This window comes from Indicator indicator, chromosome 12 (assembly GCF_027791375.1).
Source record: "Indicator indicator isolate 239-I01 chromosome 12, UM_Iind_1.1, whole genome shotgun sequence".
In the NCBI taxonomy this organism is placed as follows: Eukaryota; Metazoa; Chordata; class Aves; order Piciformes; family Indicatoridae; genus Indicator; species Indicator indicator.
The window spans coordinates 11224574-11247132 of NC_072021.1; the positions used below are offsets into that span (position 1 = coordinate 11224574).

The window sequence follows — 22559 nt, forward strand, 5'->3', positions numbered from 1 at the left end:
CAGGTAAGGCTGTTATACAATGCGGGTGTGAAACTATTACTTCACTACATGTGTCTACAAAATTGTTGCAGAAAGCAGTTAAGAAAAAGGGATTGTCATGATCAAGTTGCACCAGTGTAACATGACAGAAAAGTTTCAGTTAAGTGTTCTGAGGTGTTCGATATGACATTTTTGAGAAATTCAAATGGTTGTACTCTCTCTGGCAAAATGAGTTTATGACTGATGTTTTCTTTGGTAAACAGAATAAAGTATGAAAAGGTTCAATGAGTTTATAAACACTGTTCAGGCTGAGATTCTAGTAGGAAGGCTGGCAGTCCTTCTACATTTTTCATTAGATGTGTAGTTAGCCATAACAATAGACATTCCACTCAGCTTCAATGCAGTAATTAGGTCTATAACTACCATGTATATAATAGTGTTAAGAAAAGAGTAGCACATGCTTGACTATTGCTTGATTCAAGGATGTGTCTTTTTTTTTTTTTTTTTAACAGAGGAAGTTCATTTTGTGCTTGTATTTCAAGAGTAATTAATTTGGCATATATTACTTATTTTTAATTTATTATAGTGATACGATCATCAGTTAGAATGACAGATTATTAATCATTTTGAAAGTCCTTTAAAATATTTAGTAGAACAAAAACTTTTTCAGATTGTTGGGGGGTTTTTTGAGTGTGATTATACCTAATATGGGAAAAACAGCAAGTTAGGGTCAAGCTTCTTTGATTCTCCTGGCAGCATACTGATTTGTAGTAGTTATCCAGTAAAACTAGGTGGCTTACCTAAATTAGTATGATACTGTTGTAATTTAAGGGTGCCATTTCTTTGTATGTTTTGAAATCTTGCCATAACTAACTCACAATTTAATACGGAGAATCCAGATTTTTATATACTCAATATGAGGATGCTAGAAGAGAAACGTTCTCAAGGTAAAAGAAATCTTGTAGGTGTCACCAAAGACTGCAGTGTCAGTTATGGAACAGAATAAAAAAACCCAGGATACTAGCATATTCTGTTGGTTATTGAAGGGTAACTTTGTTTTGAACAACTGAGCAATGAAGCCACATATACAAGCAAACAATAAATCCTTTATATAAAAAATACTCACCTATGCAACACACATTGTAGAAAAGCTAACATATCAAAGGCTTGAGCATATAACTTACTAGTCCTTAGGAAGCATTTTTAATTCTCTGTACATGTGTTGCCCCGTTGAATTTTTGTCTGATGCATAATACATTTTCATTCTGACTTTTTTTTTTTTTTTTACAGAAAGGTAATTTTCTATTCCTTTGTAGCCATAGCTGAGTTATGGTATAGAAAAATGTATGAATCTTTCACCTGCATTTTAAGGCCCTTGGACATCATAACTCGCTCCAGAAATGCTGGCTGAATTGAGTCTGTGTCTCTAATATATTGAAGTGAACAATACTGTCATGGAAATAATTCCTCCTATGGCTTTTATTTCTTACACATTCGCTCTAGCAATTTATTCAGTAACAGCCATCTCTTACAAAAACCTACAGTTAAGAGCTGAAAGTATTGGATAATTTGATTTCTTATTATACATATAACTGTTTTCATTATTTTGTGATTTGAGAAAGCTCTCCCTAATGACCATCAGTCTCACACTTGGAGGAAAAAAGTTGCATAACTCTAAGTTTTACAATGTTGGCTTCATGCATTTAAAGCACAAGAATTTTCTTTTACATCCATTATAGAAGCTCTTTTCCTCCACCACACCCCCCCCCCCCCCCTTCTATCTCTTTTCCTTTAAACCATTTGAAGAGAATTTAGCACTTATGAAAAGATTCTTGTGACTGTCATGGAAAGTGAGTTTCTTCTACACTTAGATTAAGTATACAAAACCACTACAAATAATGTAAATGTTAAAGCAGTGAATTTGTCCAATAAACTCATTTGATATGTCAGTAATTAATGACTTAAATTATGCTTAGTTAAAGTTTCCTCTTTTTTCTTTTTTTTTTTCCAAGTACAGAAGTAAAAAAAAAATCCTTAGACTCCACTGATGCTACCGTTTATGCATCTAATGACATCTACTTCAAATCCACTAAGGAATTTATGGGCCCTTTGAATATGACACCTGGTTTCTGCTAAACCAGTCATACTCACTAGATTCACACCAGCAGAACCTCCATAAACATTGATAATATCAATCCAAAACTTCATGAAAATGTATGGGTTTGGGTTTTCTTTACCATCCTAGCCCAGAAGAGCAAATTCTTCATTTTCTTGCATCACAATCAGACACAAAAGGCTTTGTATAGATTCATTAAGGGACAAAAAGGTGTTCCAGTTCCAAATTGGAAGGCAAGAAATAATTGTGGAAAGAAACAACAGAGAAGTGAAGTAATTATTCCTCCTTCTACAAAGTGATACAGAGCCAGTCCATGACTACTACCTGTGTCCCTAAGGTTGAGACAGAGGGTAGCTATACCCTAAATTGTATTCCTCACATAACCTCTTCAATGCTGTCCCCATAATCATCACTAAAGTTAATTCCTTGATCAAAGGCAAACAAGGATCAAATCAGATGAAGAAATCAGTAAAAGCCAAACCTCTCCTCTGGAAGTCTCACCTTCAGCCTTTTCTGGAAGAAAAGAAGCTGCTGCTTTAATGAATGCTGCCAGCAGAAAAGAGTTTCCAGATCCTTGCTGACAGCATGGGGAAGAGGTGATAGCAACAATAAGGAGTCTTCTAGTCTGAATAAGTAAGAGAAAGGGGCACACTCAGACCTGAAAGGATCCAAAGATGGAAGGAATATCTGCAGAAGATGTGGCAGCTGAAGTGATATAACATAGTGTTCCTTCTCCAATGGTCAGTGCTTTAACCTTCAACTTCTAGACTATTGCAACTGACTATATATGTGTGTGTGTACGTATCTATACACAGATATGTATGTATCAGTTAAGAATTTGTTGTGATAAAATGTTTAGAAGATTCATTACATATACAAAACAGTCAGTAACACTAATGTGCTACATTAATCATGAGTATACAACATCCTGGAGCTCATGATGACACCATTGGCTATGGTCCTCAGTGGTTCTCAGCTGCTGAGGCTAATGGGATTAGTAGGATCAGGAGATTTTTTGATGAGAGAATTTAGAACTGAAGGGGGTTAATTTTCTTTCTTTCCCATATTTCTACTATGTTTGGTATTTTTCTGCTATTTGTTCTCCCAAGAGGAGCAGGGATCTCATCTTCTTCCAATATTGCTTATAGTATTTTTCTTCCTGTCTTTCAAGCCATGCTTCTGGTGTATTCCCCAAATTGCCCTGTATGCAACGAGACACATCTTGGTCCCTTTCCTGAGCACATTCCTCACATACTTTGTGAAGTGCTTATACACTATGTGTAGTTCTTACAATCACAGAATTTCAAGACACATAAATATTGATGTTACTTACCTTATTTTAGCATCCTTATATTTGGGTTCAAGGCAAGTTAACATTGATTAAGGGCAATTGCAATTTTTACCTGACATAGGCCTCTGGTTTGGCTACAAGGTATTTGGAACCAAGAGAAGTTATTTAAGCCCTAAGTTCAAAGTCTTAGCTCCAAGCAAAATGCACAAAGAAATCTGGGCATTCAGTGATCAGATAGAAAACAGCCAGCCCTCTAAATACAGTCTCCTTAATTAACAAATAATGAGAAATAAATGTGTCAAGAGATTATACACCTGATTCTCAGCTACAGGAAAATAATGATATAAGGATTATCAGCCTTTACTTCTCTCTTGCATCTTGATTCTTAAATAATTTTTAAAAGAAACACAGCTGAGTCATTTATTCCAAAGGATACCCAAAAGGAATTGTGCTTAGTAAAAATCTCAGCATGCAGCTTGCCAGGATTTGAGTCAAACTAGATACTTAGTATAGGAGACATGCTACCTGGAATTATGATTGCTGATCAAAGAAGAAAAATATGCTGCATCCCCTTGAGAAAGGCTCATGAATAAGCATTCAATGATTATTAGATTCTCCTAGGAGAATAGAAACATATGTCTACTCTCTTACTTAAAAGCCCTTACAAAAAGTAAAATTTAGTAAATTCCAACTTCTGCGTTGTATTCAGAAATATCTCCTCATATCTAACATTTTTTCCATTCTGCATTCACCCTGTTTCCCCAAATTCTACATGTAATGATGTGAGAGGATGTGGACTTCGGGGCTGTTATAAACCGTTAATGTGAAATGGTGACATTTTACCTATGTCACTTAATATTAAGGAGATTGCAGCGAGGGTGGTGTTGGTCCTTTCTCCTTAGTAACAAGTGGGTTAGGGTTAGGGTTAGGGTTAGGGCTAGGGCTAGGGCTAGGGTTAGGACAAGAAGAAATGGCCTCAAGTTGCACCAGGGGAGGTTTATACTGTAATATTAAAAGAAAGTTCTTCACTGAAAGGGTTCTCAAACACCAGAGGCTCCCCAGGGAAGTGGAGGAATTCCCATCCCTGGAGGTGTTTGGAAGATGCAGAGATGTGGTGTAAGGGACATGGTTTAGCACCAGACTTGGTAGAGTTAGACAATGGTTGGACTCAATGGTCTTAAAGGTCTCTTCCACGAAAATGATGCTATGATTGCTTCCGGGGATCATACAATTTCTTTTTCCTCTTGAGCTCCGAGAGGAGTTCCTGTTCAGCCATGCTGGTGTTCTAACCCACTGCTTGATTATATTATGCATTAATTATATTGAATTATATAGAGAAATCATTGAATATGTATTGTATTCTGCTATTTATTTTCTATCTTATTCTGGACATATTCAGACATTTTACTGCGATGAATCCGAATGAATTATTTTGAGTAGCTTCTCAAATATTTGCCATTATTTCCAACATGTTTCCATGAAATAACTCTGAAATACCTGCAATTGAACTTGCTTCATTTAATGATTGTAGAGCTACTGAAGATTCTATTACACTCACCCAAGTTCACTGTCAATTTCTCAACATATTCAATATTCAAGGATCTCATTTTCTTTCCTTGTAGTCATTCAGTGATGCTATTGCAAATCTTATTTCTCATTTAGCATAAAATATTTTGATGTCACTTACTGTATCTCTAGAATACTTTTGCCAGAGGCTATTAGGATTTCAGACAAGAAACTGCTTACTTATAAATGAAACAATTTTCTTTAAGAGACAAATAGACTGAGTTGCATACAGTCATACATTCCATAAGACAATAAACTGTAGTCCATTTTTCTTTGTTTTTATAATGACAGATACATCTATGGGTAGACACTGTGCCTGAAATTAAAAAAAAAAAAAACAAACAAACAAAAAAAAAAACTGATTTCTGCTTCAAAAAAATGTAGATAACACCTTTCCAGGAAGCTGGAGATACTAAAACAATAAAAATACATAAGAAAAAAAAAATCAGAGGAACTTGACGATTGAAATTGTTTATCTGTGGTAAATAGGTACAGTATGGAAAATAAAAATTAGTGCCTCTGGATATTAATGATATATTTCATCTTTATAAGTACTTTATTCTTAAGACCTGAAACCAGAGAAGTTAAAGCAATAGTCAAATTAGTCCATTCATAAGAATGGGTAATGTGGTACATTCTGTATTTTCACAGAACAGTTCAAGAATCAAAGGTGGTGTATATACTATGCCAATAAATATTGCAATCCATTAAAAAAAAAAAAAGTAGCTAAAAGAAGCAGTACATTTAAGAGCATCAAAACAAGAAAACTGTAGATGTCGAGTGATGAAAAATGTAGCCCACCACCTGAAATGCAGACAAGGGTACTGGCCAGCAAACTGTCAGCTGTTGACTGGTCTCCTTTATCTCCATTTTTGCATATTTGTTTCTCTCCAAACTACCCTGATCCCTTTATTTCCCCACCTTTGGTTCCTCCCCTAAGCATCTCATAATTTATAAGTCTTACACAATTCCAGCATGCTCTTCCCCTGCATCCCATAATAAGAACTGCCTCCCAGGGCAGGCACCCCCTCAGTCTGTATGATGCCCCAGAGCGCTGCCCCTAGAGTTCCCGGGTCTCACCTGTCTGTGATGCTCATGTTCTCCTGGGACAGCCATGGGGAGGTCAGGCCAGGAGCTCATATTTCTGTGCTCCTCTGTGTGTGGGGGTGAGCTTTTTATCATGTACCCTAATACAGGTCAGCTCAGATCTGAATTTCAAGCTGCACAAAAAAATTATAGCATTGCCAAACCATCACTCACTACTTTTAGCTCACCATTCTCCAAGTGATATGCGAAGCTTGTACAGAAAAAGAAGCAAGTGACAGAGGTGGTTGTGAAATGCTATTGGAAATCAGCCCCAATATACTTTTTGCTGTAATGATGCACTTTGCTAAACAGGGGAAGGGATTCTAACATTATAAATCATTTGAGAGTGGTGAACAGAGCAAAACAGATAGCAAAAGGGTCTGGCAGTGTTCATGCATACCAAATATCCAGCTGAACAAAATAGCCTACAACTAGTCCAATAATCTTTTCCACCCACTTTCTTTAACCACCTCCAGCTTCCAATCAATGTCTAACATTAAATAATACAAACACAAGTCTGAAATATTTTACCAGGCTACCTTGAGCGCTCTGAGACAAATTAATAATGCTGTCACATATCAAAATTAAAATGTTTCAGCTATGATATTTGTTTTCATTAGACACATTTAAGTTCCTTTTTTGCCTGTCTCCTCTACAAGATTAAAAATTGCAAGCACTTGAGGTCAAAATTTCCTAACTTCTCTGTGCCTTTATAATTCCAGCATATGGCATCTAAAAGCCATCAGTACACCTTAGATGTGTAACTAAACCAGATTATCAATTCTGTCTGCAATGCCAGCAGTCTCTGCTAAGTATATATTAAAGAATACATGGCAGGCAGACAGAATACCAGTCTTCTTTCCAGTTATGTTCATCATGTATTTTTTGAGTTAAGGTTACAAATATTTTACAGGCTTAGTTTTTCTACAGCTCCATACACAGAATTCCTTTACAAGCCAAGGAGAATCCAACATGCAGAATAACAGCAAAACAGAGGCCTTCTAGATTTGCTTTCCTGCAGACACTATAGATTTGCTTTTCTGCAACTTCTATAAGTATCATCAAGAATAATTAATTATTAATTTAATATCTACAGTGCTTATTTTCCCTAACATTCCAAGAGCCACACAAAAAAAACATTAAAACCATTAAACTTTAAACAATGCAACAGATAATACAGATAAAAAGTGACATAAATAATTAAAACAAAATCTGAGATGCAGTAGAAAACCTTTTTCTACAAAGTATGTTCCCCCCAGCTAACAAATAGAAGTTCACTGAGAAAATTTACACTCATCTGTATGAATGCATTTCAGATTTGCTCAATGAAGAATGATAGTACATGCTGTGCATCTGATTATCACTGAATGACAGTTATAAAACTGACATTTAATATACCTTCACTATGTCTCAATCTAATGCAAAGATAAAAGTGGAATTTGAAAGGATGTTTTAATCTCCCCCCACCAGCTCACCCACTTTTCTGCCTACACAGTCACCTAAAAAACTGTAATCTTTTGTCTTTCTATTTCAGTACCTCACCATCTTTTCCTGATTTCTCTTCCTTTACACACTGCAGTAGTATTATGATGACAAAAAAAAAATTAATAGTTGATGCAATTTTGGACAATTCTATTTTGTTTATTTCAGTGATAAAGCATAGTAATTTTCTAACATGCTTTCTTACCCCCAGTATTCAACTCTTCTTCTACTGACACTACATGCATCCCATTCCCTGTTGTGGAATTTCCCTTTTTTACGTCCATGTTATGCAGAACTCCAGGTGATAATCTATCTTTAAGTATATAGTAAATAATAGTATTTGGTGTAAGGATCACATTAAACACCTTTACAATCTTTCACCATTCAAATATCAGAACACTTTCAAAGAGCTTCAAGCTGGAAGAAGCTAGCTTTAGGTTAGACATTAGGAAGAAAATCTTCACCATGAGGGTGGTGAGACACTGCAACAAACTGCATGGAGTTGTGAAGGTTCCAACCCTGGAAGAGTTCAAAGTCATCTGGATGGAGCCTTAAATAACCTGGCCTAGTAGGTATCCCTCCCCATCTCAGGGGGGGTGGAAACTAGATGATCTTTCCTTTCTAACCCAAACCATTCTATGATTATATGATAATGGTGTATTCTCACATTCATGAGCTTGTTAGGAGCTACTTATGTATCTCAATGTAGCAGTGTGTTGAGCAGAATAAACAATGACATCTCTGGTCACGGAACAAAGGTCCTGAATTGCCAGATCTAAGGGGTAATACAAGTGCTCAAATAGCTATTGGAACATATGCCACTCTATTACTTAGGACAGAAGAATCAAGATAGAAATTCTCACCAAGCTGACTTCATAGCACATCTTAGTGAGTCTGGCCTCACTACACATACTATGGAAAAAGTCATTCTGCCTTTGCAAGGAAACAAGATATTTTCATACACTCTACAGGATTTCCACATCAAAAAACTCTGCTGACCAGAGATAGAACATTTTGCTAAGAATGTCAGTTAACTAAATCCCAAGCAAACACAACTACACACCAAGACCATCTTGACTGATCATGACTGATACACTAAAAATAAATTCAGTCACTAAGGTATGCAAAATCTGATAGCAGTAGACCAAAACTAATTCCTTGAATTCTGCTTGAAAACTGTTATATTGCACAATATCTAAATCAGGAAATCTTGCACAAAACAGAATTGCCTTCTCTCTCATCACCTCTAGCAGGAATATTTCATATGTAGACATAAAAAATCACAGCTAATTGTGATAATGAAACATATAATCTCTACCTCCTTGTGAGCAGTGTGCCTGAAAGAAACATCCTTTTTTCTCTTTATTTGGGAGTGTAAATGTGTACTCTTGAACATTGCTGATAAATGGTTTTCTTGAACAGAGATGTTTTTAGCCCCCTTCAGCAGAAACCACAAGCCTGGAGTATAAGGGACCATGCATAAGAAAAGTCCATCTAATAAGGAATGCTTCTACTGAAGCAGTAAAATGTTGACTAGATAAATGTTATCTCAGTGCTGAAAGGTTCAGGAGACAACATGACAAAGCACATGGAAGAGACCAAGGTACTTAGTGCCATTGCTGCTTTCTTTACTGGTAAAACCAGCCCTCAGGAATCAGACATTCCTGTAACTAGAGGAAAAGTTCAGAACAAAGAAAATTCACCCTGAGTGAAGAAGGATCAGGTTATGGAACATAATAAAACAAGAAACAACAGGTACAAGCATGAACATAGAAGATTTCACCTCAACATGAGGAGAAACTTCTTTACAGTGAGGGTGATGGAGCACTGGAACAGGCTGCCCAAAGAAGTTGTGGAGTCTCCTTCTCTGGAGACTTTTAAAACCTGCCTGGATGCATTCCTGTGCAGACTACCCTAAGTGATACTGCTTTGGCAGGGGGGATTGGACCTGATGATCTCTTGGGGTCCCTTCCAACCTCTAATGTACTGTGATACTGTACTGTGATTGAAGTACCTTAGAACCTGATTTATGGAAATTTATGTTGAAAAGTAGACAAGTATTATGGAGGAGACCTTTCTCCTCCAGCTATTTCCATTATTTTCTTACTGTGTCTTTGTCTGGGTTGGGATCATACCTGATCTTCATACTACAGCTGTATCCTGTACTGTGGATGTGTGGCAGTAACATCAGTGCACAGCAGCATCCCAACGTTTGTGGAGTGATCCTCACCTCACTCTTTCTCATCCAAACTTCAGTATCTGTTTCACACTAGTAAAATTATTCCACTGTGAGTAAACAGAGATAAGGGTGAAGTGCCACTTACCTTGTGACCTCTGACAAATGGTTCTGAAACATGTTGAAAAGCATAGTGAGAAACCACAAGTTTGGGAAGTCCTTTTGTTTCCAAGGTAGGAGAAGAAAGTTAGGGCTCACCCTAGCCGACAGCCAAGCAGTTCAGGGTCATATTTAGGTCTAAGGATCATACTTGGGCTTATAAGCAGATGGTCTAAGCTAGGGAATGCAGAAAATTCTACATTCTGCGATAGGTCAAAGTCCTCAAAAGAATTATGTGATATTAGCAAATGAGATTTGCATCCTAACTCAAATACACATTTTCAAATATCACTGTCTGTATGCTTTACACATACCTACATATGCTGTCTGTGCTTGCAAGCATTGTGTATCACATTACTCAGAGTGTTACTTGTCATGGAAGACCCCACTGCATTTTTTTGAAGTAAAGAAATTAGTCTATCTACAATTAGAATGAAGTTACCCAGGGGTGAAACGTAGGAGTTATTTAACAAAATACAGCTACCTTACCCAAAAGTATATGATAGAGAATGAAGAATAACAAATGCATTTGAAAATGTAGGAGGAATTTGCAATGTAATTATCAAAACTTAGATTTGATCTGCGTTGGCAAAGTGAACAGGGAACTGTGAGGGGGTGGAATGTGAATACCAATAGTAATACCTAATTCCATAGAACTATTTTAGTGTGTTTATTTCTTAGAGGTACTCTGAGGCAAGAGCTGCCAGCTTAGAGATACTATAACTAAGGCATCACAGCACAGTTTATCTTAGGAAGCATTCAACAGTAGCATGGATGAGCACCATAACTGCCATGTCTCCAATGTGTTTTCTGCTAGCAATGCAGATATTCCATGTGCCTGACAGGTAAGACATTTAGGTATCTGCCCATTTCTGATTTCAGCACATTTTAAAAATCTTGAGAGTATTTAATCATAGTGATTGACTTAATGGTCCTTGCCAAGTCACTTTCATCCTTGACTAGAACCCAAAATGATCAATAAGCTTGATCATGCCAAAAGAGGAGAAAATGAGAGAAAAAAGGAGAGAGGAGAAAGGGGCAAAAATGAGGGCAAAAGAAAGAATGAGGGAGAGAAAGGGAGCAAAACACCAAGGGAGGAAGATGAACAGAATGAAAGAGCACAAGAAGGAAAGATAAAGGAGAAAAGGGAAGGAGGAAGGCAAAGAGGGAGAAAGGCAGACAGGAAAGCAGAAGGCTATTGGAGACTTTTGAATCACTCTTGAAAAACAGATTCCAGTTACATACATATGTACACACATAAATATGATTATACAGTAAATAGAGATACACTGGAATTCTTTTAATGAATACAGTAGACAGGTTCTGAACAGTGATTTTCATCCACCCTACTTGACCTAAAACAGGGACTAATGACATTTGGTCAAAAATTGATCCTATGTGGTACTGCCCCTTAACATCAGTGCAGAGGTTGTATTACTTCTAAGATCACATTCCTGAATTACTGCAAAGGAAGTAAATAGGCCCATTAAGTTTCAGTTACAGCAGTCACACTCCAAGACTTATATGTCTGTGAGAAGGCTGTAGACAGTACACAAGGCTGTGAAATATATACCTTTGCTTCTCTACAGTAAACAAACACGTATGGATCCAACAGAGGTGGTTAGTGTCAGCACTGCAGCTATTCTTTCCCCATGCCAGCTACACGCAGTCTTAAATCTACAGAGATGAATTCAGCCAGCAGTCTGCAGGGCCACGCTCTGCTAAATGCTATTGGTCTCACCAAAATGAGGCATGGTTGTAAGTAAAGGTGGAAGGCCTGTACCATTCACCCCTACACCTATAGGGGAGCAGACTTGTGGCCACAGAAAATTGCTCTTTATGGTGTGCTTTGGGAGTAAAGGATGAAGCATTACCATTCCAGATGCCTTCAGTAGCATTTTCTGTGATGCTTTGGTACTGTTGTGTACATGTATGTATCGATGTATATAGATAGATATAGATATAAATACATATATAAATTTATATATTCATAAATGTTCATTCAAATTCATGTAAGCACCTAAGCATATATAAAGCCTTTCATCACATCCACATCCCAGCTGAAAACAGTTCCTAACCAGGACACCTTTCCACAAGTGTACTCCATGCACATACAAAAAACACATGCACTGTTCAGTGTGGGGAAATGCATACCCCTGTGTGGGCAGACATGCAAAGATCCTTCATGAATGCCTGCCCACACTTCCCAGCACACACTCCTATGCACTGGACTTCACTTTATACCCATGAACTCGCACACATGCATGTTTGCATATGCACCATCTGCACATCCACACAAAAAAGCATACACATGCAAGCCTGTAGGAATCACCACACATCCCTCTACCAAAGTGTGTGCAAACACGGGCACACAGGCTGACACCTGTAAGAACATATGCACACAAATGCACACAGGAGTACAGGAGTCACACACACGCAGCTGCACAGAATCAGGTCCGTGCACTCACACATGCACATACAGATGTGCACACACACACACGTGCACTCACATGCACAGAATCACAGCGGCACAGACGCACAAACTCGTGCTCACATACACGCTACACACACAGGTGCACACACACTCACATACAGGTGTGCACTCACACTCAACGTGACAGCACAGGCATGCACACAAACTTACTCCCACAGACATGTACACACGTGCAGTCACAGGCACCAACGCACACACACTCACCAAACACACCCCCGCCAAAACGCCCACCACGGCCACAATTGGCCCCCACAACGTCACTCGCACCGGGGAGATGGTGGCACGCACACACGCATGTACACGCGCACACGTCCCCTTACACACGCGCTCACGGAACAAACGCCTCCGCCTTCCGTCTCCACACACATGCACACCGCTGCACGGCCGGCGTTGCTTGCCCGCGCTCTCCGCACTCTACCCGCAAGGGAAGCAACAGCCGCCCCGCAGTTGCGACAGGCAGAGGCTGGAAGACTAAAACGCGGGTCCCGAGCCCAGCAAGGCGAGGCGGGTGCTGGCTCCCGCAATCCCCTTTTCCCCGCAGCCGGCTCCCGTCTCGCAGCACAGCTCAGCGCCCCACGCCTCCGCGCAGCGGCGCGGCCCTAGCGGCTCGGCCTCGCAGCCGCTAGGTGGCGCCAACGCTCTTTCTGGCGGAGCCGCCGCTGCACCGCCCCCTCCCGGCCCGGCCAGGCCCGGCCCGGCCTGGCCAGCCGGGAACAGCCGCCCCGCCTGCCCCGCCGGCTGCGGGGCACTGCGCTGCGCTGCGCGTGGCCGTTTTCCGTGCGTCCGCCGCGACAAAGAGCCCCCGCAGCTGTGGGCACGGCTGTGGCCACGTTCTCGGGGAGCGGGGTTGTGCCCACCGTGCTCCTGCCGGCCGCCTCCCCGCGCCCGCGGAGACCGGCCTGTAATTAGCCATTAGCCTACAAATCCCCTCGGAGACGCTTATGCCACCACCGTGCGATATGTGTGCCCGAAGGCGCGTGTGTGAGTGTGATTGTGCCGGTGGTGACGATGGCAGCCCCCCGAGCATCGCACGTGAATTCCTAATAACAAGGCACTGATTGTTTTTGCGAGTGGCGGATGGCAGAACCCTGCCGTATTCGCTGCCCGAGGCTGCTCTGAGAGGCTGTGGAGACCTCGCCACTGTATTATTTCTCGAGCCATTTTCCTAGGCAGAATTGATCCTGTTGGGGGAACAGGGGGGCGGAGGGAGAATCTCAATTGCAAATACTGTTTGGAGTTTATTAGAGAGAGTGTCTGAGCTTTAAGATGCTCTGTCGTGTCTCCTGGTGGATGCCGTAACGAAACAGGATTGTGCTGGGTTTCAGTTGTGCAGGGAGTTGGGGTAGCTGGGGGGTGGGGGGAAGGAAAAGACACGATCGAGAGTAGCTGAGACTTTGTGCCCCCGTTGGAGAGATGGTTGAGTCCTCGTCAAGGTTGCTGTGGTATCCCAGAAACACCATTCACTCCGAGCTGTGACCGCACACCATCAACAGCAACAACTCCGCTGCGCCTGGTCAAGGAATAGGAATTAGGAGCTCTCAAGAATAATATGAAAGGGTTCTGCAGAGGGGAAATCCGTGCAAAGGAATCGAAATTAGCAGACTTTTGGGAAAGGGAATGTACTAAATGTGGCCGGCTGGACTTCATCCTGGTGAAGAAAATGGAGATTAAAAGTGGATTTACATTTTGGAACCTCGTCTTTTTATTGATGGTTTCGTGTGTGAAAGGTAGGGTAGTTTTTGAGGGGTATATTTTTAGGGGTCCGTTTGCTCTTGGTCAGGGCGTTGCAAGCTCTCACCTTATACCAAGGTGTATTTAAAATATATATTTATCTCTTATTTGATATTTTACCTTGAGTACTTTACAATGGAAAGATATAAATGATCACTGAAGCGGGGAGGAAAGAAGGAGTTGATTCAGAGCTGTCTTCGGAAATGGGAAATGTATTTGCTTGCCAGGCTTGGCGTTCAATGCAGTGACTGAGCTGGGGCTCAATAAATATTCTTGCAGTATGCTCAAACGGAGACGTGAGTTGGTTCATATAGCTTCTAACTAGGATATATTCAAGCAAATCCCGCTGGGTGACTTTTTTAAGGTGATGATGAAGGTAGTGTATGTGTGTGGGATTACCTGCATTTCTGGGTTTCGGTCAAGCAACGGGCTTTTTGCGGGAATACCTGTATCGATGCACTTATTAGTTTAACCCGTTGCGTGGGGAAAGTTACAGAGGAGCCCAGCGTGCATGTAGCCGTCTCACAGCCCGAAATGCGCTTCACGCTCCGCTGTTTGTATGCATGCAGGGCTCCCTGCATTTCGAAAAGGTACCTGAGCAATTCAGCCTTGAAGGCATGGTCTGCAGCTGGGTGCAAAGATCGACACCTTTTCTCTGCCTTCCTTTGATCCCTTTCCCTTGATGTATAGTAGAGGTTTTGGGAATGGGGGGGTAGCGGGGAGGGAGAGGGGGGGGTGTCTCTTTTGCTTTCATCCTGGTGAAGGGAGAGCAAAAAGGAAGCCTCTAGTTAGCGGCATAAATATCTCCGCTAAGTCTGTGCTTGCAGACACTTAAGGGAAATGCTGCACACGGAAATAATGTGGCTTCAATAATGTGCACCCTCAAAATTAGGCATCGCTAAATGTTGAAGTGCCGATCCCATCACGCGTGCCTTCAGTAAAAGGATCTATTCTGCAACTCCCCACAGTGCTGCCTACCCGAAATAATCTCCCCTTGTTTGTGGCCAGTGATTAATAACTGATTAATCACCCTTTTATCCCTGTCCTCGTCCTCATCCCTCCCCGCCACACTCGTACACTCCTAGAATATTTAGTAGACGTTATCGATCCTCTCTGAGTTTTTAGACTTGGTTATCGCCTACAGAGGTTGCCTGCACGGATGGGAAGGGAGGTGTGTTGGGGAGGGGGGGAGCAAGAGTGGGGAGAGGGCGGCATTCAAAGGCGTGCCTTCCCAAACTGGCTTGCCTTGGATGAAACAGTTTATTGTAGAGCTTTGCAGCTGCTTGTCCGCCCATTTGCATCTCGTGAAAAAGATAATTCGTGTTCAAGGGGGGAGGAGGGGAAGGGGGGGGGGCGGTGTCGAGGGCTTTTACCTCATCCCACGTTATCCTGACACGGAGGATCCGAGGGGAAGGGGCTTGCCTGTGATGCTGATGCACATTTTAATTACAGATAGGTTCTTTCTGTTCGCGTCTGTCGAAGCGAGCTGCGAGCTGCGCTTTGCCCCGTTCTGGAGAAGGTCTGCTATCAATACCAGCCCGGGGCTTTGCGGGCATTTCTTTTCCCTGGTTCAGTTCCCTGTCATTAACACATAATCTTCTGTCGGGTGCGATCATTTGCAAGTCATGGGCTCGCTGCCCGCTCCGCGGGGCTCAGCGGGCGCGGTAGGGAGGCGCTGGGGCCAATGGGTGGCTCCGGAGCCTCTGCCGAAGCAGCTGCTTTTTGAGCACAAGTCGCGGGGCGGCAGCATTCCACAGAATGAAAAACTCGGGCGGTTCTCCCCGCTTCGCGATGGCCGCGGGAGCAGAGCAAGTTTCCACGGCACCTGTTGAGAAGTCGCGCTTAGCTTGTTTTTATGGGAGGGTGCAAAGGGAAGGTTGGGAAAGAAAAAACACTGGATAGAGCAGGCAAAACCTGGGAGCAAACATTTAAAAAAGCCTAAAGACAAAAAAAAAAAAAAAAAAAAAAAAAAAAAAAGAAAAGGCTTTGCAAAACTGACCCTTTCTCTGGCAGCTTCATAGGATTCTCTCAGGCTGGAGAGTCCTCCTAGCAACTGCAAATTCAATGGGTCAGATTTTACATCTCGGATGTTTGCTTCTTTAGGCAGCCGAGCTCTACAGAGCAGGCTGAGCCTCACTGCAGCGCTGCATCTATTTTGGGCATTCATATTTAATTTCTCTCTCCACTGTCATGAATGAATACATTTTTCCTTGATTTAAATTCCCATTGTGTCATCCCAGCTTCTGCTCCCAGAAACCCTGACAGAGGTAAGCAATGAATGAATACCTGCCCATTTAAAACATTCCAGATGTTGGAAGCAAGGTCACTCCTCAGGTCCTACATGAGCTCTATTATTGACTGACCCGGCCTTTTCACCACACCCCACCTCTGCAAGCTCTAGACCATGCCCTTCCTTGCTTAATCATCTCTACTGAATAGTCTAGCACCACATCATAACAACCAAACTGTTGCTGAGGTTCCTGTCATCCAGTCTGCTTCCACTTTTGCTTATCTGCCTCTCAGACCCTTCTTACTTTTGTCATCATCCTGTCACCATTTCTCCAGTCTTGGTCCACACATATCTCACTGTTACACATGTCAACCTATCCCAGGATGCTTATGTAGGCATGTTCATATCTGATTAGTTACATGCTTTTTGTATATATCCATGCAGAAAACCACATATATTCATGTATTTATCAAATTGTGCCTGTTTGGAACCTTGCAACAATACTTGGGAGAGTTGGGAAAGGAATAAGAAAGACAGAGAAAATGGGAGGAAGGGAATTTTTACAACTGCTGAGGAAAAGGTGATAGGAGTTGTACCTTCTTCAATGAAAATCTTTTAACTGCTTAAACAGTATGTAATTACAGTATGGAACATCTCCAACAAAATCTTCCTTGGATAGACAAAAAAAAAAAAAGTGAGGGAGGAAGGGAGGAGCCTAAGTGATCTTTGCTTCCTGAGATTTAGGAGAGAAATCTTGAACCCTTTGCCTTGGTACCTCCCTCCACCAAAAAAAACCAAAAAACAAAACAAAAAAAAAGCACACACACACAAAAAAACCCACCAAAAAACCCCACAGTGAACCAACCAATCAAAAAAAAAAAAAAAACCCAAACCGACAAAACGAACTTCTTATCCGTTTGTGGAAGCAAACCAGAGAGGAAATCGGGCAAGATGACCTGAGACCCCAGGACTCCTCCAGCTCTTCTGTGTAGCTGTTGCTCCCAGACAGTAGAGAGCACCAAGGTCTGCTCTTTGCCTGCCTGCCTAAAATGAAGCTTTGCCTCTGCTGTTGTTCCTCTCTTCCCCTGTTGCAGTTGTGACAAGTGCATCTTTTGAAGGGAAATGAAGCACGGAGATTTTAAATGGCTCATTGACAGAAGAGACGAGAAAATGGAAAATATTTCCATTTCCAATGATGAGTATCTAGAATGTGGAAATGTTTAGCACGGACATAGCATGCCCAGTTTCTTTCTGCTACCTCTGCAATCTTCCCTTCTCCATTCCCACCTCAGTCCCCTTCCTTTCCGGATCCGGCAACTCTCCCCACCGCGTCCTTCCCAGTCTCTTGATTTATGGGAGTTACTGGCAAATGGCTTTCCTCAGTGGGCATGGGTGGGCGCAGGGAGGCTTTCGCTCTGTCTCCGAAGTGGGAACGGTTGGACGAATTACAGTAGGTTCAGGTTTTCTCATTTCCAGCTGCTCGCTGCCGCCTCTTTGTGTGTGTGGAGTTGTGTGCGTGTGTTTGTGCGTGGGGTGTGTGTGTGTATGCACGCAGGGCTGCGGAGAGACTTTGACTAGAGAAGGGACAACGTCGTCCTTTCCATCTCCGCACATGCTCAGCTCCTCTGCGGTGCCTCTTTCTTACAAGCTCCTGTAGATCACACAGGGCTTCTTTTCAGTGGACTGCGCATAGTGCCTAAGCAATTTGTTCATGCTACACATGCTGCGGGGTTACAGACAAACTTACGCTCCCTCTCCCGCGTCCTTCTTTAGTACAAGGCTAAACACGGCGCCGCTTAGCGAACGGCTCCCCCTCCTCTTCTACTGCAGGGTAGAAATAAAGAACTGTACAGCAACTCTCAAGAGCAGCAGCGGGAACCGCTTCTCCCTCGCGGTCACCAGGCGGAGCCGGCACGGAGCGGCGCATCCCACCGCCAGGCTCCACCCGCGCCGGCACCGGCCGCAGAACCGGCATTGAGCGCCGCCGCCCTCGTAGGCGGCCGCATCTCCAGGGAGCCCTTAATATATTCTTTCATCGTTTGGCTTTGCTTTCGGTGACTCCCGAAGTCTTTTGTTTGCAAGTCTGAAGCAGCATTCGGGTGGTTGGTTAGCTCGTACAACGTCCAGAAATAGTCCCTCACTCCCTGCGCTCAGAGAGCGCATTTCAATGGGAGCGAGATGGTGCACCAGGCAACCACACCCGCCTGAAGAGGGTCAGGTTGTATCTTCCAACTCCGTTACCAACATCTTGGCTTGCAAGCACCAGTCCACGAGATGTAAAGAATTTCATGGATATGCTTACCCCTCCTTTTCCAAAACTCCTGAGCAATAATCACAACAGAAACTTAGAGTTTGCTTGGTAGGGGTGTTGGGGTTTCTTTTTTTTTTTTTTCTGTTTGTTTTGGGGATTTTTTTGTTTGTTTGTTTGTTTAGTTTTTGAGAAACAAACCCATCTAGCTTTGTGCTCTTTAATTCCAACACTGACTATTAGGAGCAGTCTAGGGAAAGACTGTACTTAAGCAGTCAGCAGTCTGGGGGCCTTCCCAGATGGAGGCTGCTTTTGGAGCATCAAGTTTTAAGAGGTGTACACTGTCCTGTGATTCCCATTCTCTTTCCTTCTGATGCCATTTCTGCTTCCCTTCCAGCTTCTTACCATTTCACTCATAATACATCCTCCAACCTTGACACTGCATCTCGCTGAAACCACCAAGCAGCATTGAAGCTTTTAGTGAAACTGGCTTTATGTTGATGTGCTACATAGGTCAACCCCCAGAAACTGGGATTTGTAACCCTTGAATGCACTTGGATCTCGGAAAGATTAAAAAAATATAAAACCCAACAGAATTATTTAGACAAATTTTTAAAGATTTTGAAGTATCCTGTGGGGATGGCTCAATTTGTATGAATATAACACCCTTTCAGAGAAAAAGTTGTGGAGAATGATTTAGCCTTGTATCCCTTGTTTTTTTTTTTAACAAGTGTCTTGGATGTAACCTGAGTTTCAGAGGTATTGAGCATTTCTGATTTCAGCTGTTTCCAGTAAAATCCTGGAAACCAGTTAGCACCTCTGAAGCAAGGCCAAGTGAGTCCATCATTACAATGCTAGGACAGAGTGGGAGAGTGTAAGTCAAAGGAAAATATCTATAAAATAACTTACAATTATATGTAAATTGTTAGTTCTACAGAATCTTACACATTCAAACTGTTAGATTTTACAATACGCTTCCATAATTATTTTTTTACTTCTTCACTAATAGAAAATATTCTAATTCAACAGGGTTTCAACATCTCAGACTCAGTTTCTTTTGCTGAGTGTCATTTGGCATATGTTTCTGGACATAATGGTTGAAGTTGAAAGTCTGTGAGAAATCAGTTTACCAGTTAACTTCAATCTCCTAGGAAAGATTAGAGAACAGACAATTTGAGCTTTTTTGTTAGTTTGTTTGTTTTCAGTCTCTATAATTTTAAGCTCTTGCTACATGAGATATTTGAAGAAGCAATATTTAAATAACAAATCTGGAAGCAGCATACAATAAAAGTAGTTATTACAAGGCTATAAAACTTACCTTATCATTTTAATTGAATAATTCTTATGATAAGGTTTACTGCAAAATTCCAGAACTCTTACGAACTTAGAAGCGCACCTTTCAAAGAGCTTCGCAGAAGAATGTTTCCTTCTCAATGAAATTACAAATTCTCCACAATAAGAGAAAATTTTTATCAAAAATTCAAGAGACAGTAATGGGAAATTATCTTGGACCTAAGTATAATGGTGGATTGTGTGTAATGTTGGATGTTGCCTGCTTCTTAAAAAATGAGCCTAATAGTATTCGGAATGTTGAATATCTGTTTCCCAACATCCAGCTTCTAGGAAAAAAAGTCAGAGCAGTAGAAGCCAGAGCAGTTGACCCAAGCTGGTCAGCAGAAGTGTTCCACACCATAAATGTCATGTTGACTATAAATTGGAAAGTTTGCTGGGGACTGTGTCTTTTCCTCAATGGCTGCCATCCCTGAAGGGCCCTGCCTATCAATCTATTTCTGAGATCTTCTGTCCTGTTCATTATGGCTGTCATGCATTTGCTGGCACTGTGGTGCCTTGCATCCAGCATTCACTGCTGGGAGTAACTCTTCCCATTTCATTCCAGAGGTCTCCTTTCTTTTTCGCTCTTCCCTTTTTTGGGGGGGAGCAGGTCACTAGGTGATAGAACAACTGACTAAACAGAGACACAAGTTGCTGTAGATGTTTGCATTTAGTTGTTTACTTTTTCTGGGCAGGCTTGCATTCATGGTCTCACTACTTTGTTTTTACAGATTACATAAGATTTACTGTGGCATCATTATTCCAGTATTAGAAGTTTTGAATACCACTGTAAATGGCAAAGAAGGAAATAATGCAGATTTATCATCACCTTCCCAGTGTCTGAAATGTTAGCAGGGTAAGTTTGTAGATTTAGGAACAGTGTTACTCATAGAGACAGAGTGCCTCAAAGCATTGGGCAATGACATACAAGGAATTCTGCCAGGACTGGTCCACTCATGTTGTCAAAGAGCAAGGTGGAAGGCAACCAACACAGGCGTAGAGAGACAGACTGCCCATTTTCCCTTGTATCCTACAAAATGCATCATCATGTCGTGTATCATCTCTTCACACGTATCATAAAAAAATAAGTTGAATATAGTAAGTAACTTCACCACAGACGGATTCATGGGGTGATGAATTTTCACCTCCCAAGGCCTGTGAATTATACAGATTAATTTTGCAACAGGGCTAAAAGAATCTGGAGGCATGTGGCAGAAATGACAGAGTAATTACTTGTATTATATAGATGACGAATCACTGCTCCTGACCTTATGTTCTACTTTGTCTGTTTCCCAGATTTACAGATCTTGTTAGTTTTGTACCTTTATGCATTGTAACTTGTTTGATTTAATTCCCATGGAATTGTGCCTATTTGTGTGTACACATACATATATAATATGCACATATAGAAATTATATCCATATATTTGATTACATTATGGATAAGCAAATTTGATTATATTGTTATCTTCCAAAGATGCAGGTGACAATTTGAAATGTATGTGCTTCCTAAACTATCCATTGCCTCTTAATTTATTGTATATTCCAAATTTCTGAAAGAAGTTCTACTATAATATATAACTGATTTAATTGAAAACCCAAAAGTTAGTGATAGCTAACAAATGTTAGGAGGAAAGCTTGATGAAAAGACAAAGACACCAGTTACTAAAAACACCAATAAACCTTGATCCTAGCACATTAAGAATTAACTGACACAATTATTTATTCACATACATTCAGGGATCTTTTACCAAATATACCTTCTATAAAGCTGTCTTTAGTAGAATGAAAATCTTCAATCACCTTTCAAATAGTGGGGGAAAAAAAAATCTGTGCTATCTTTTGTTTAATACTGGCATTATCATTTAAAGATGCTGACACATCTCAGAGGTGGCTGCATTTCAGTGGTAGTTAAAATGATCCCTCTGTGATCATTACCTTATAGAATTATTTTAAAACTCAGAAAATGGTTATCTGCAAGTTTAGCATGGAGTCCTTAGCTAAAATGAGCTACTAAATGTAGAGTATGGATACTCTTCTCATTTCAATGTAGTATTGAGGTGGAGCTACTTGAATTACAAAACCTTTCCTCCACTATTTAATCTGACCCAGAAGGAAAGCTATACCTTCTGCTAAATTTAGCTTTCTTGATTGCTGTGCAATTTTCTTGGGGAACTGAAGCTTACTCTAATTAAAACTAATCTTCTAAAAGTCCATAATAAAATTTCCACTTTTGCTTCTGTGTATCAATTTTGATCCAAAGGTGAATGGAAAGTATAAAACAGGATACAAAATGAGCTTTTAAACTGCCTTTTGTTGAGTCCATTGGAAGCAATAGGAGAATCCAGAATAGCATCTTTGAGAGTAGATTTGCTTCTGCTTCTTTTCACGCTGAGCTTTGAATTACAGTCTTCCATACATACGTGTCATTTGACTTGGAAATAGAAGTTGTATTTCACAGTACACTAGAAATTTTTAATAGAAAGTGCTCTTTGGAAAACTCATATTGCATTATAAACCTAAAGATTACAGAAGTAATTTGTTTGTGATTCTGTTTGTGTGAAGTAAATTCTATATTTGAAGACAGTCAGAAAATGCTACATTTTATTGATGATCATGTCAGCACTTCTGAGGATCTGGCCACTAGATTCCATGTAATGGTATTATGCT

The 22559-nt window shown here is 41.0% G+C and overlaps 1 protein-coding gene across 3 annotated transcripts in view; it reads left to right on the forward strand.

Annotated features, from left to right (window-relative positions):
• The first annotated feature begins 13898 nt into the window (after positions 1-13898).
• The window catches only part of CSMD3 (CUB and Sushi multiple domains 3), a 383091-nt gene continuing 374430 nt past the window's right edge, over positions 13899-22559 (forward strand). For all 3 annotated transcript variants that reach the window (XM_054385441.1, XM_054385442.1, XM_054385443.1), the window contains exon 1: positions 13899-14076. In XM_054385441.1, coding sequence (XP_054241416.1) covers positions 13899-14076 — 178 coding nt within the window. The remainder of the gene's footprint in view (positions 14077-22559) is intronic.